Source organism: Oncorhynchus mykiss, chromosome 12 (assembly GCF_057628025.1).
Source record: "Oncorhynchus mykiss isolate SJ-2025 chromosome 12, ASM5762802v1, whole genome shotgun sequence".
In the NCBI taxonomy this organism is placed as follows: domain Eukaryota; kingdom Metazoa; phylum Chordata; class Actinopteri; order Salmoniformes; family Salmonidae; genus Oncorhynchus; species Oncorhynchus mykiss.
In genome coordinates this window covers 14,439,736-14,454,917 of record NC_143033.1, presented here as the reverse complement: position 1 = coordinate 14,454,917, position 15,182 = coordinate 14,439,736, and the positions used below count along the sequence as shown (strand labels likewise).

Genomic DNA, 15,182 nt, shown 5'->3' with positions numbered 1-15,182 from the left:
CGGAATTAGTTCAAATTTCCATCTTGTGAATTTGTTCATTATTTCAACTTCACCACCAGGTGGCATGTGCCAGCAAGTTCCTTCACTACAGCTCACGTCAATTTTTCCCTTTCCCTGATTGAAAATTTCAATAGCCGACAAGATTAGATGACCAAGCTCCACTAGCCCTATACCAGACTGGCAAGTTTCCAAACAAATATACAACTTGACGATGTTTGTATTTAGGAACTCATGGAGAGAGTGAGAGTCGGGGGTAAGGATCATGACCAACAGCTTGAATCAGTCGATCAACAGCCATGACTACTATCTGAGTGAGTCCTTGCAGACTCCTACTGCAGCCTTGCTATAAGAGATGGTTAGAAGCAACAAGACACAAGCACATGTAAAATGTTGGTCCCATGTTTCAGGAGCTGAAATACAAGATCCCAGAAATGTATATATGCACAAAAAGCTTATTTCTCTCAAATGTTGTGCACATACAGGACCAGTCAAAAGTTGACACACCTACTCATTCAAAGGTTTTTCTTTATTTTTAAAATTTTCTACAATGTAGAATAGTGAAGACATTAAAACCATGAAATAACACATATGAAATCATGTAGTAACCAAATAAGAATTCAATCAAAATATATTTTAGACTCCTCAAAGTAGCTACCCTTTGCCTTGATGACAGCTTTGCACACTCTTGGCATTCTCTCAAACAGCTTCATGGGGAATGATTTTCCAACAGTCTTGAAGGAGTTCCCACATATGCTGAGGACTTGTTGGCTGCTTTTCATTCACTCTGAGGTCCAATTCATCCCAAGCCATCTATATAGGGTTGAGGTCGGGCGATTGTGGAGGCCAGGTCATCTGATGCAGCACTCCATCACTCTCCTTCTTGGCCAAATAGCCCTTACACAGCCTGGAGGTGTGATGGGTCATTGTCAAGCCAGATGGGATGGCGTATTGCTGCAGAATTCGAAATAAATCACAGTGTCACCAGCAAAGAACCCCCACACCATCACACCTCCTCCTCCATGCTTCACGGTGGGAACCACACATGCAGAGATTATCCGTTCCCCTACTCTGCGTCTCAAAAAGCCACAGCGGTCGGAACCAAAAATTTCAAATTTGGACTCAGACCTAAGGACATATTTCCACCGGTCTAATGTCCATCGCTTGTGTTTCCTGTCCCAAGCAAGTCTCTTCTTATTATTGGTGTCCTTTAGTAGTGTTTTCTTTGAAGCAATTTGACCATGAAGGCCTGATTCATGCAGTCTCCTCTGAACAGTTGATGTTGAGATGTGTCTGTTGCTTGAACTCTGAAGCATTTATTTGGGCTGCAATTTCTGAGGCTGCCAACTAATGAACTTATCTTCTGCAGTAGAGGTAACTCTGTGTCTTCCATTCCTGTGGTGGTCCTCATGAGAGCCAGTTTCATCATTGCGCTTGATGGTTTTTGCGACTGCACTTGAAGAAATGTTCAAAGTTCTTAAAATGTTCCAGATTGACCTTCATGTCTTAAAGTAATGGACTGTCATTTATCTTTGGTTATTTGAGCTGTTCTTGCCATAATATGGACTTGGTCTTTTAATAAATAGGGCCATCTTCTGTATACCACCCCTACCTTGTCACAACACAATTGATTGGCTCAAACCCATTAAGGAAAGAAATTCCACAAATTAATGTTGAACAAGACACACCTGTTAATTGAATTGCATTCCAGGTGACTAACTCTGGAAGCTGGTTGAGATAATGCCAAAAGTGTGCAAAGCTGTCATTAAGGCAAGGGGTGGCTACTTTGAAGAATCTCAAATCTAAAAAATATTTTGATTTGTTTAACACTTTTCTGGTTACTACATGATTCCATGTGTTACTTCATAGTTTTGATGTCTTCACTATTATTTGACCATGTAGAACATAGTAAAAATAAAGAAAAACCCTGGAATGAGTACGTAGGTGTGTCCAAACTTTTGACTGGTACTGTATTTGTTTACATCCCTGTTAGTGAGCATTTCTCATTTTTATTTCACCTTTATTTAACCAGGTAGGTAGTTGAGAACAAGTTCTCATTTACAACTGCGACCTGGCCAAGATAAAAAAAATAAAAAAAAAGCAGTTCGACACATACAACAACAGAGTTACACATCCTTTGCCAAGATAATCTATCCACCTGACAGGTGTGGCAAATCAAGAAGCTGATTAACTTCTTATGGCTGGGGCTGCTATTTTCACGTTCGGATGAAAAGCGTGCCCTGAGTAAACTGCCTGCTACTCAAATCAAATCAAATTTTATTTGTCACATACACATGGTTAGCAGATGTTAATGCGAGTGTAGCGAAATGCTTGTGCTTCTAGTTCCGACAATGCAGTAATAACCAACAAGTAATCTAGCTAACAATTCCAAAACTACTACCTTATAGACACAAGTGTAAAGGGATAAAGAATATGTACATAAAGATATATGAATGAGTGATGGTACAGAGCGGCATAGGCAAGATATAGTAGATGGTATTGAGTGCAGTATATACATATGAGATGAGTATGTAAACAAAGTGGCATAGTTAAAGTGGCTAGTGATACATGTATTACATAAAGATGCAGTAGATGATATAGATTACAGTGTATACGTATACATATGAGATGAATAATGTAGGGTATGTAAACATTATATTAGGTAGCATTATTAGGTAGCATTGGCCCACAAGCTATGATATGCATAGTATTAGTAGATTTGGATAGAAAACACTCTGAAGTTTGCAAAACTGTTTGAATTATGTCTGTGAGTATAACAGAACTCAAAAATCCACCCAGGAAGTGGGAAATCTGAGGTTTGTAGTTTTTCAAGTCTGCCTATCCAATATACAGTGTCAAATTTGGTCCGATTGCACTTCCTAAGGCTTCCACTAGATGTCAACAGTCTTTAGAACGTTGTTTCAGGCTTCTACTGTGAAGGGGGAGCGAATAAGAGCGGTTTGCATCAGGGGTCTGGCTGAAAGCCATTACTTTAGTCACGAGCATGGGCGTGAGCACGAGCTCTGTTCCTTTTCATTTCTAAAGACAAAGGAATTGTTCGGTTGAAACATTATTGAAGATTTATGATAAAAACATCCTAAAGATTGATTCTATACATGGTTTGACATGTTTCTACGAACTGTAATATAACTTTTTTGACTTTTCATCTGGACTTAGTTCTCGCGCATTGTGCATTTGGATTACTGGACTAAATGCGTGAACAAAAAGGAGGTATTTGGACATAAATGATGACTTTATCAAACAAAATTAAAATGTATTGTGGAACTGGGATTCCTGGGAGTGCATTCCGATGAAGACCAAAGGTAAATTAATATTTATTATGCTATGTCTGACTTTTGTTGACTCAACAACATGGCAGGTATCTGTTTTGTGGCTGAGCGCTGTACTCAGATTATTCCATGGTGTGCTTTTGCCGTAAAGCTTTTTGAACTCTGACACAGCGGTTGCATTAAGGAGAAGTATATCTTTAATTCTATGCATAACACTTGTATCTTTCATCAACCTTTATGATGAGTATTCCTGTAAATTGATGTGGCTCTCTGCAAAGGCAAAACATTACTGAACATAACACGCCAATGTAAACTGAGATTTTTGGATGTAAATATGAACTTTATCGAACAAAACATACATGTATTGTGTAACATGAAGTCCTATGAGTGCCATCTGATGAAGATCAAAGGTTAGTGATTCATTTTCTCTCTATTTCTGCTTTTTGTGACTCCTCTCTTTGGCTAGAAAATGGCTGTTTTTTTGTGACTAGGCGCTGACCAAACATAATCGCATGGTATGCTTTCGTCGTAAAGCCTTTTTGAAATCAGACACTGTGGTGGGATTAACAACAAGTTTCTTTAAAATGGTGTATAATACTTGTATGTTTGAGGAATTTTAATTATGAGATTTCTGTTGTTTGAATTTGGCGCCCTGCACTTTCAATGGCTGTTGTCAAATCGATCCCGTTAACAGGATTTCAGCCATAAGAAGTTAAACAGCATGATCATTACAAAGGTGCACCTTGTGCTGGGGACAATAAAAGGCCCCTCTAAAATGTGCAGTTTTGTCACAACACAATGCAAGTGTGCAATTGGCATGCTGACTGCAGGAATGTTCATTTCTCTACCATAAGCCAACGTAATTTTAGAGAACTTGGCAGTATGTCCAACCAGCCTCACAACCGCAGACCACGTGTATGGTGTTGCCTGGGCGAGCGGTTTGCTGATGTCAACAGTGTGAACAGAGAGCCCCATGGTGGCGGTGGGGTTATAGTATTAACAGGCAATGAACACAATTGCATTTTATCAATGACAATTTGAATAGAAAATAATACCATGAAGATATCCCGAGGCCCATTGTGAGCCCCATTTTTTTAAGGTATCTGTGACCAACAAATGCATATCTGTATTCCCAGTCATGTGAAATCCATAGATTAGGGCCTAATGAATTTATTTCAATTGCCTGATTTCCTCATATGAACTGTAACTCAGTAAAATGAAATTGTTGCTTATTGCGTTTATATTTTTGTTCAGTATACATTTAACTAACAGATGGTAAGAATCTCTGGATTAACTTTTGCCTCGATTTGGCAGTCTGGTCCAGACCATCAAGGCATTTGTAGTTCTTTAGCCACAATAACAGTTAATTAGCATTTCATTTTGGGGGGGTAAATATATTGATAAAAGTCCCCCTGTCCTAGAGATTTACACAATTATCAAAAGCCTACACAAAACACAGCCCTTATTGTAAGTGTTTCTAAAATCCCCTATGGGAAAAATAAAAATGTCCTGTTTGATAGCTAGGTTTTATGGGTAATATGACTCATTCTGTGGTAGTCTATTCAAGTCAGGGCTGAGAGACATTTTGAGCATACCAATGAGTTTACCAGTCAAATTACCAGGGCGAGGTTCAGAAACCCTTCACAGCTAGCACATTTGGTTCGTTGGAAGTTGTGGGAATGTATGTTTTTGGTTCTGAGAACGAAGCCATGAGTTTCCTTACAGTTAAAACGTGTTTTTTATGTAACCTGTTTTGGGAAAGTACTTTTTTTTCTATGGTTCTCTGATAGTTTTCCTGGAAGGTTTTATTAAAAGTTCTGACAACAGAAATTATAGGTTACTTGAGAGTAATTAAATAACGTTCTGAGAACATTTCAATAAGACTTAATAAACACTGCTAACTTAGTTTGGGCTAACTGTTTTGAACTCCAAGCACAGATAGGACACATGGAAATTAATTTGCTTAGGCATTAATCATGCAAACATTTTTTATTTTTTATTGTAGCATGGCATCAGTGAGATTCAAACCTATAATATTCTGCTCTTCAATGTAATTAGTCCACTGTGCCAACAGGAAGCTAGCATGCCATGTTTTTTTAACACATACAAAGCTGTTCATTTTAGTCTATTCAAACAGACCCCATTTCAAAGGAATCAAGCACTCATTAAGATCAGTTAACAAGATATACGATAGAGTTTTGTTGATGCTGAGAATGAAATGTATACGTTTTAAAATAACATTCTTAGAAAGTTCATTGAATGTTACCAATGTTTTGTGGTTTTTGTGGAAAGTTTTAATGTTCTGAGAACAGGACTTTAAATTGAACCATGAAGAAACCTGTAGAAAGCGTTATGCTGAAGTACAAAAATTCCAACAGAAGAACGTTGTTTCTTAATGTTCTGGGAACAATTTAAAAACATTACTTTAAATAGAACCATGAGGAAACTTTATGGGAAGGTTGTATGCTATATAACAATAGGACAACAATGATCTCACCAAACTCGAAGAAAACATATGGTTCTCAGCACGTTGTGTGTTAGCTGGGTTCTATGGATTATATATCTATGTGAGGTCACAACAAGCTCTTCGATATTTGGTGCATGTGCTGCCCAAATTCAGTCAGTGTTTAGACTGGCGTAAATATATCATTTTGGAAACATTTCAATTTGTCAGGGGGGGATGCAGCACCTTCAACAACCCTACCTCCCACGGCTATGTCTCTGTCCTATTCTTAGCTGGCTGCTTGCTGTGACATGAGAGAGCCATATCTAGCCTATTCTTAGCTGGCTCTGAAAATCCCCCAGAAAGAAGGAAATGGAGGAGTGTGAGATTACTTCCATGTCATCGGAGCGGATGACAGCAGGCTATGTTATGGAAGAATTTACCTCCTCGCTGACAGAAAACCGCTGCCTTGAGGACAGACAGCGACCATTCTGCAGGTAGGGACTGAGCTCTCCGAAACTTCATAATAAACATCAAAACAGACCTAGCTCATAAAATCTGTTTAGGCCTAACATTGGGTTTTAAAGTTAGTTTTTTTTGTCCTATGCAATCAAGTTTCTCTTAAACTTAGTTCATAAAAACAATGACATTGCAGTTCTAAAGTGAAATGCTACCCATCCCATGTCCCCATTTGCAGCTAGTGGACTGTTCTTTAGTTATTAAATACTGACACCTTGCTGGTTAGGTTGATACTGAACAATTAATCAAATTACAATTAATCAAATCATCTATGCATAGTCACTTTACCCCTACCTACATGTATAAATTACCTCAACTAATCTGTACCCCTGCACATTGACTCGGTACCGGTATCCCCTGTATAGCCTTGTTATTTTTATTTTATTGTGTTACTTTTTCTTTTATATTTAATAAATATTTTCTTAACTCTATTTATTGAACTGCATTGTTGGTTACGGGCTCGTAAGCATTTCACGGTAAGGGCCACACCTGTTGTATTCAGCATTTCACAGTAAGGTCCACCTGTTGTATTCGGAGCATGTGACAAATAACATTAGCAAATAGCAAATCCAGACTTAGGCTCACTCTTGTAGTGGCTGTGGGTCATTTTCTACACCCTCCCACACACCCTCTGAATGTGGAAGATACTGTACCTTTGTCCGATATATTACCCAATGAACTTCCTTATCATGTAAAGATGTGTTCGCTTTGTGTTGATAGAAAAGATAGCAGGTGAAGAAGGTTTCAGTTTGCCTCATTAATAACGCAGTACATTTTTACCACTGAACAAACACCACACATTGCAGGTGGGGGAAGAGCATCACTGAATCAGAACTAGTCTGGCGCCATACTGTCTGTGCTGTAGCAGACAACTATTCATTATACAGCATGGAGTTTGTTGTTTGGTTTGTCGATGCACCATAGACCGCAATGAGTGAACAAAGAGAGGTGTTGGCTAGATACTGAAGCAGAAACAGACTGGACCACTAATGCAAAGCTAAAGGTGTAGAATCACAACAGGAAGTTGCCCACTGTGACCGAGGTACCCCCCTATTCTGGTCACCATGGCCAAAGAACCCGGCCTGCTGGACAGGACAGGGGGAACAACAGGAAACAGGCACGGGACCGTGAATTGGAAGTTGAAAAGAAAGAGTGGGACAAACAACTAAACTGAGGAAGTGCACAATTGGGCTTGAAAACAATAAAAAGACTACACAAATCCACCACACATGGAAAACCATACCAGAGATGGATAAAGCACTTCAACCTATACTGGGTATAGGTCCCTCTGGTCTTCTGTCAATGGACACATCAATATTGATCTATAGCCTTTAGAATCTTTAGGAGAAAAAAGCCTTTCTTTCTCACCTGCCTGAAAGAGATGATATCTAAGCGATACCCTACCCCAAGACAATCAGGAAGTCTGTACATTACTATGCCATCTTACCCAAGAGACATGGAGAAGTGTACATGAGGACTATGGCCCACATTACTCCTCTCAGTCATCTCTCTCTCGCTCTCTACACAGTGGTAAAGTAGAGTGCTAATGCAACAGAGAGCAGGAGGGATTTGTTTCATATTTCAGGAGGTTATGACAAGTGTCAGACTCTGCTAAGAGCTAAGCTGTGAGGTGGTCCCCTGCTGTCCACAGCTCAGAGGCAGACTGTTTGGTTTGGCAGAGAAAGCTAGTGTGCGACCCAAATGGAACTCTAGGTGGCCCGGGTCAAAAATAGTGCACTATATATAGGGAATAGGGTGCCATTTGGGATGCAACCCTACAGTCCCTTTTTCTCCCTGGCCCTGCATTCAGACTGTCTAAGCTAAGGCTGAAGGCTCAGTGCCTGCTAATCTATGATCGTAATACAAATTCCAACCAAAACACACAGAATACTGTTCATGAGAGGGTACAACTTGAGCTAAATCTGAAGCTCATCAGATGAGTAAATCAGAAGCTGTTCACGACATGGGTTGGATTAACCTTCGATTAAGTCTCAAATATCCTTATGAATGTAATGACCAGTCAGTATGGGATTCAGGCTACCTCCTCCACCCAAGTCTCTCCCACAGCCACACAAGTCCGGTAAACATGGCTACCTCCACCCTGGTTAGTGGCACAGATCACTGAGAAACACAAAGCGGACATCAATCAATCTTTGCTTCCCCTAACTCAAAACGGACCATTCAGATTGGCTCATTCCAACCCATTCCCACATCTTTTTTCTCCAATTGCCTCCTGTTTGGGCGGTTCGTCGCCTAATGATTAAGGGCGTTGGACCAGTAACCGAATGGTCATTGGTTTGAACCCAGAGCCAACTTGGAAAAAATCTGCCTTTGTGCCCTCGAGAAAGGCACTTAACCCTAATCGCTCCTGTAAGTGGCTCTGGATAAGAGTATCTGCTAAATGGCTAAAATGTTCATGTAAAAATGTTAAGGCCCTCGTTTCCCAGAAGGCCTTAGGGGTGGTTGCCATGGCGGTATAAAGGCACGGTCATTCTCAGCTGAACAACTGAACTGTGGGTTATTCCCCTAGGCGAGGTGAAATGACCCACTGGCAGGGCTGCCATATCCTGCTTTATCAAAGTGAGGAAGTGCATTGAGCCGGGTGGAGCCCAGTAGCCTATATTCAAAATTCTCCCCCAGTCCAAACATCACCACTCTACTGAACCACCAACTGTAGGTTGCTAGATGGACCATACCACTGAGCCTAGGCCCTAACAGGGGTTGGGATTTGAGACCACAGGCTTAAATACTTCCCACCATTTCAAGCTCCAACTGACAGTTTTAAGCCTTTCCCTGCTGAATTCCCTGCTGTATCGCGATGTTGTTGTTACATCGTAGACCTAGTGGCCTACTGTAGCCTATGTGTCCGGTCTCTGAGTAGCCAACCATCTCTGTTTGTTCCAGTTCATTGAGCATAGATCTCTGAGGCTGCTGAATTAAGATAATGTCTGACCTCTATAGCAAAGTGCTGGTGATCCCATTTCCCCTCAGGAGGAGAACAGGTAGAACAACTCTATTTTAAAACACCATTAGTACGCCAACTAAAGACCAAAGAGCTCTAATGACAGACATTAACACACACAGCCACGAGCCCTGGCGACTCAACCAAATCTGGGCCCTATTTATCAAAGCCTAGCCTAGCTAACCAGAGCCACATTCAAAACCAATCAAACATATCTGTTGAAAAGTGTAGCCTAAACTAAGCAGCCAGTGTACTGTAATAACAGTATAATAACAGATATATTTCCATCTGATGGCTTGCTGATAGGTCAACATCTCTCATAGGTCAACTGGCCAAGGAACATCTGATAACTACTGAGTCCAGTCTAAGCACAACATCGAAGATATTTCCACACTATGACGTTGGTTGGATTTCATGTCACAATGCAACCTCATAAACATAAACAGACCAGCCCTGCAAACTACCACACTCATTTTGCTCTAGCGCCTCCAACACAAATCTAAGATTAAATCACTAGCAGTAGAATGAAGCATCATCTCCTGGATCCTGCACTTCGTGACAGGCTGCCCCCAGGTGGTAAGGGTAGGTAACAACACATCCGCCACGATGATCCTCAACACAGGGGCCCCTCAGGGGTGCGTGCTCAGTACCCACCTGTACGCCCTGTTAACTCATGACTGCACGGCCAGTCATGACTCCAACACCATCATTAAGTTTGCCGATGACAACACTGGTAGGCCTGATCACCGACAACGATGAGACAGCCTATAGGGAGGAGGTCATAGACCTGGCCGTGTGGTGCCAGGACAACAACCTCTCCCTCAACGTGAGCAAGACAAAGGAGATAATTATGGACTACAGGAAGGAAAAAGAGGACCGAGCACACCCCCATTCTCAGTGACGTGGCTGCAGTGGAGCAGGTTGAGAGCTTCAAGTTCCTTGGTGTCCACATCACCAACAAACTAACATAGTCCAAGCACACCAAGACAGTCGTGAAGAGGGCACGACAAAACCTATTCCCCCTCCGGAGGCTGAAAAGATTTGGCATGGGTCTTCAGATCCTCAAAAGGTTCTACAGCTGCACCATTGAGAGCATCCTGACTGGTTGCATCACTACCTGATATGGCAACTGCTCGGCCTCCCACTACAAGGCACTACAGAGGGTAGTGCATACGGCCCAGTACATCACTGGGGCCAAGCTTCCTGCCATCCAGGACCTCTATACCAGGCGGTGTCAGAGGAAGGCCCTAAAAAGTGTCAAAGACTCCAGCCACCTTAGTCATAGACTGTTTTCTCTGCTACTGCACGACAAGCGGTACCGGAGTGCCAAGTCTTGGTCCAAGAGTCTTCTAAACAGCTTCTACCCTCAAGACATAAGACTCCTGACCATCTAATCAAATGGCTACTCAGACTATTTGCCTTAACCCCCCCTCCTCTTTTACACCGCTGCTACTCTCTGTTGTTATCATCTATGCATAGTAACTTTAATAACTCTATGTACATGTACACTACCGTTCAAAAGTTTGGGGTCACTTAGAAATGTCCTTGTTTTTTGACAGAAAAGCACATTTTTGGTCCAATAAAATAACATGAAATTGATCAGAAATACAGTGTAGACATTGTTAATGTTGTAAATGACTATTGTAGATGGAAACGGCAGATGTTTTTATGGAATATCTACATAGGCGTACAGAGGCCCATTATCAGCAACCATCACTCCTGTGCTCCAATGGCACGTTGTGTTAGCTAATCCAAGTTTATTATTTTAAAAAGGCTAATTGATCATTAGAAAACCCTTTTGCAATTACGTTAGCACAGCTAAAAACTGTTGTGCTAATTATAGAAGCAATAGAACTGGCTTTCTTTAGTCTTGTTGAGTATCTGGAGAATGAGCATTTGTGGGTTCGATTACAGGCTCAAAATGTCCGGAAACAAAGAACTTTCTTCTGAAACTCGTCAGTCAAATCAAATCAAATTGTATTTGTCACATGCGCCGAATACAACCAGTGTATAGTTTACCGTGAAATGCTTACTTACAAGCCCTTAAACAACAGTGCAGTTCAAGAAGAAAATATTTACCAAGTAGACAAAAATAAAAAGTAATAATAAAAAGTAACAATAGAATAACAATAACTCAGCTATATACAGGGGGCACCGGTACTGAGTCAGTGTGCGGGGGGTACAGGCTAGTTGAGGTAATCTGTACATGTAGGTGGGGGCAAAGTGACTATGCATAGGTAACAAACAAACAGCGAGTAGCAGTAGTGTACAAAAGGGAGGGGGGGAATGAAGGCTATTCCATTCGAGACATTGCCAAGAAATTGAAGAGCTCGTACAACGCTCTGTACTACTCCCTTCACAGAACAGAGCAAACTGGCTCCTACCAAAATAGTTAGAGGAGTGGGAGGCCCCGGTGCACAACTGAGCAAGAGGACAAGTACATTAGAGTGTCTAGTTTGAGAAACAGATGCCTCACAGGTCCTCAACTGACAGCTTCATTGAATAGTACCCGCAAAACACCAGTCTTAACGTCAACAGTGAAGAGGCGACTCCGGGATGCTGGCGCCTAGGCAGAGTTGCAAAGAAAAAGCCACATCTCAGACTGGCCAAGAAAAATAAAATATTAAGTTGGGCAAAAGAACACAGACACTGGACAGAGGAACTCTGCCTAGAAGGCTAGCATCACGGAGTCGCCTCTTCACTGTTGACGTTGAGACTGGACAGAGGAACTCTGCCTAGAAGGCCAGCATCACGGAGTCACCTCTTCACTGTTGACGTTGAGACTGGTGTTTTGCGGGTACTATTAATGAAGCTGCCAGTTGAGGACGTGTGAGGTGTCTGGTTGAGCTAGTTTGCGTTGTTCTGTGAAAGGAATAGTACACAGCGTTGTACGAGATCTTCAGTTTCTTGGCAATTTCTCATATGGAATAGCCTTCATTACTCAGAACAAGAACAGACTGATGAGTTTCAGAAGAAAGTTCTTTGTTTCTGGCCATTTTGAGCCTGTAATCGAATCCACAAATGCTGATTCTCCAGATACTCAACTAGTCTAAAGGTACTCAGTTTAATTGCTTCTTTAATCAGCACAAGTTTTCAGCTGATCTAACATAATTGAAAAAGGGTTTTCTAAGGATCAATTAGCCTTTTAAAATAATAAAACTAGGATTAGAAATCTGCCATTTCCAGCTACAATGGTCATTTACAACATTAACACTGTATTCCTGATCAATTTGATCACACACTGTGTTGTATTCGGCGCATGTAACTAATGCAATTTGATTTCATTCCTAAGATCAAATCACCAGCAGTAGAATGAAACATTGTCTCCTGACTCCTAAGATCAAAACATTCTTCCCTAGCACAGCTGGAATGTCAGGGCTCAGGTAGCTTCCGCATCCCATGTCCTTGAGCAGAACATTCCAAACTCCTGCCATTCCTGTCATCCTGAAGGTAAACATGCCTGGGCACACCTGTTTCGAGTTGCCTTTTGGAATCCTGCCTACCTGCCTGGAGGCAGAGGGTGAGATGCCATGGAGCAGAGGTGAATCTCTGCCTCAGCCCAAACTGCTCTCTCTAGTTACAGTATAAGGCAAGTATAATCACCTATACCCCTCAAACTCAACTCTGGACCTCAAAGCCAGTTCCATTGCATTTTTTTTCCATTGTTCCCCTCTAATCAGGGACTGATTTAGACCTGGGACACCAGGTGTGTGCAATTAATGATCAGGTAGAACAGAAAACGAGTAGGCTCCGGCCTTCGTGGGGTCAGAGTTGAGTACCCCAGACCTATACAATCAACACACATGTAAAGAGTGGGGCAGAAGGAAAGAGGCCATATACTGTATGAGCCAACGAAGCCAATCACACTAACTTATAAACTGACATGAGACTTATCGTCAACGTACCAACAGACAGGACAGGAGAAAGAGAGACTTATCATCAACGTACCAACAGACAGGACAGGAGAAAGAGAGACTTATCATCAACGTACCAACAGACAGGACAGGAGAAAGAGAGACTTATCATCAACGTACCAACAGACAGGATAGGAGAGACTTATCATCAACGTACCAACAGACAGGACAGGAGAAAGAGAGACTTATCATCAACGTACCAACAGACAGGACAGGAGAAAGAGAGACTTATCATCAACGTACCAACAGACAGGACAGGAGAAAGAGAGGAAGATACGTTCAATGCTATTATGTTGAAGACGCATGTTATTGTACTTACAGTATAGGCGGCAATCCTGCAAATGCATAGGGTGAGATGCATGCACTCAGACATTGTCCACGGATAAAGATGCGCTTTCCTCAACAACCAACGAGTCACTGACAGCAACAGACAGGGGACAGTCAGAGAGAAAGACCAAACAGAGACCGACAGAGCAGCAGGAGGAAAAGGAGAGGACTCAAGTCAAAGTTATGATCCAACGAAGCCAATCAGCAGCTCTCAGAAACTTCATCTGGGAAATAGAGGCTAGAGAGAGAGTATAGGAGAGACAGGACATCTGTTCACACTGATTTAGATCAAACGACAGTTACGACACTGGTGGTGCAGCAGTGTAGGCAAGGGCCAGTATGGCTGCTAGGCTGTCTGATCTATAAAGGGTTGGACTACCGGATCACAGACAATTGCTCCATTTCCCTGTCAGACATCTATGTCTAGTTTGAAGATCAGAAAGGTCCTCATAACACAGTCAACATGTGAAAACGTCAAACGTCCTTCCAAACCCTGATTCAATTGAGCTGCAGAAAGCTGGTAAAGTCTAACAACAAAAGGGAGGCATAGGCAGACTATTTTCCATTATGCTTTGAGTGAATTTTAAAAATGATGAGTCCAAGCTTAATTAGTTTAATAAGGATATCTAACTCAGACTGACTTATGAAAAAGAGGGTACACCACACCATTTCAATGCGGATAATATTTGTTGAGACCTTGGGCAATGTGATGATATGAGTGATAAAGTATGGTCACATTTCATTTGCACTTCTAAACCTACTCTTTAGAGTAACTTCGAGAGCAACAGTGAATCTATTTTGTTTTTAAAGTGGAGATCTCGCAACAATCATTCTCACGATAGCACATTTGAAAGTGACAATATGATAGCTAAAATGGGCTTGGTTAAACCCTGGATGAGGGACCTAAGGGTAGCTGTATATTGATACATCTCCAGTAGGTATTGCCCAGCTTCTTTTTTTTTTTTAAATAGTGGATATAACGTTGAAGATCTGACATTGTTTTAAAGGTACAAATTCAACATAGACAATTCTTGTATAAAATCTGTTGAAATTTGGTTACCATGATGACATAATCCTGTAGTAAAATGTTACCCTCAAAACAGTTAATTTTTTCAAATCCATTGTATTTTCCACATAGATCCCACATCACAATATGTTGAACGATTATATTGAGACGTTATCGATTCAACCAATTTGTGCCCAGTGGCAAGAGAGGACAGTCCCAGGAGACTACAGATGCACTAGTCAAGGAAGTTACATATTTTCTTAATGAGAGGAAAATAGTGGAATCTTTGAGACTTTAAAACAGAACTGTTTACACCTGTGGTTCTTAATTCCATCCATAGAAAGAGATTAAATTAAGACTAGATCCAAAATGACCTCACTTCTCAAACAGGATGTAGTATATCCAAGAGTAGGCCATTTTCGTAAACAGACAATGTAGCCTACTATACACATATGTCTTCCCAAGAGCCTTTGGCAACAAATGAAAACACTGCCATTGAAATGATAAGGTGCGACTGATTCCCCACATGATACCAGACCCATATTTAGATAGCTTATTTAGATTACATTTATGCAGGCTATATGGCTGTGATCTCTATGCGTTTGCCTATCTCTGATCATTTTCAAGATCTGTGTTACAAAACTAGGCCTGCATGAATTGAGGCCATGACGTCAACTGTGTGTGGATATTTTGTCCTATTGCCCTGCTCCGTCATTCAGGTCAC

General features: G+C 41.3%; 1 protein-coding gene across 2 annotated transcripts in view; it reads right to left on the bottom strand.

The window, feature by feature from the left end:
• LOC110537002 (ADP-ribosylation factor-like protein 15) overlaps positions 1-15,182 on the bottom strand; it is a 73,076-nt gene that overhangs the window by 52,131 nt on the left and 5,763 nt on the right. The window contains exon 1 of one of the 2 annotated variants that reach the window (XM_090191768.1): positions 13,445-13,617. The exons of the other annotated variant lie outside the window; for it this stretch is intronic. Coding sequence (XP_090047894.1) covers positions 13,445-13,498 — 54 coding nt within the window. The 5' untranslated portion in view covers positions 13,499-13,617. Of the gene's footprint in view, positions 1-13,444; positions 13,618-15,182 lie in introns of those variants that run through there. 2 annotated transcript variants of the gene reach the window in all.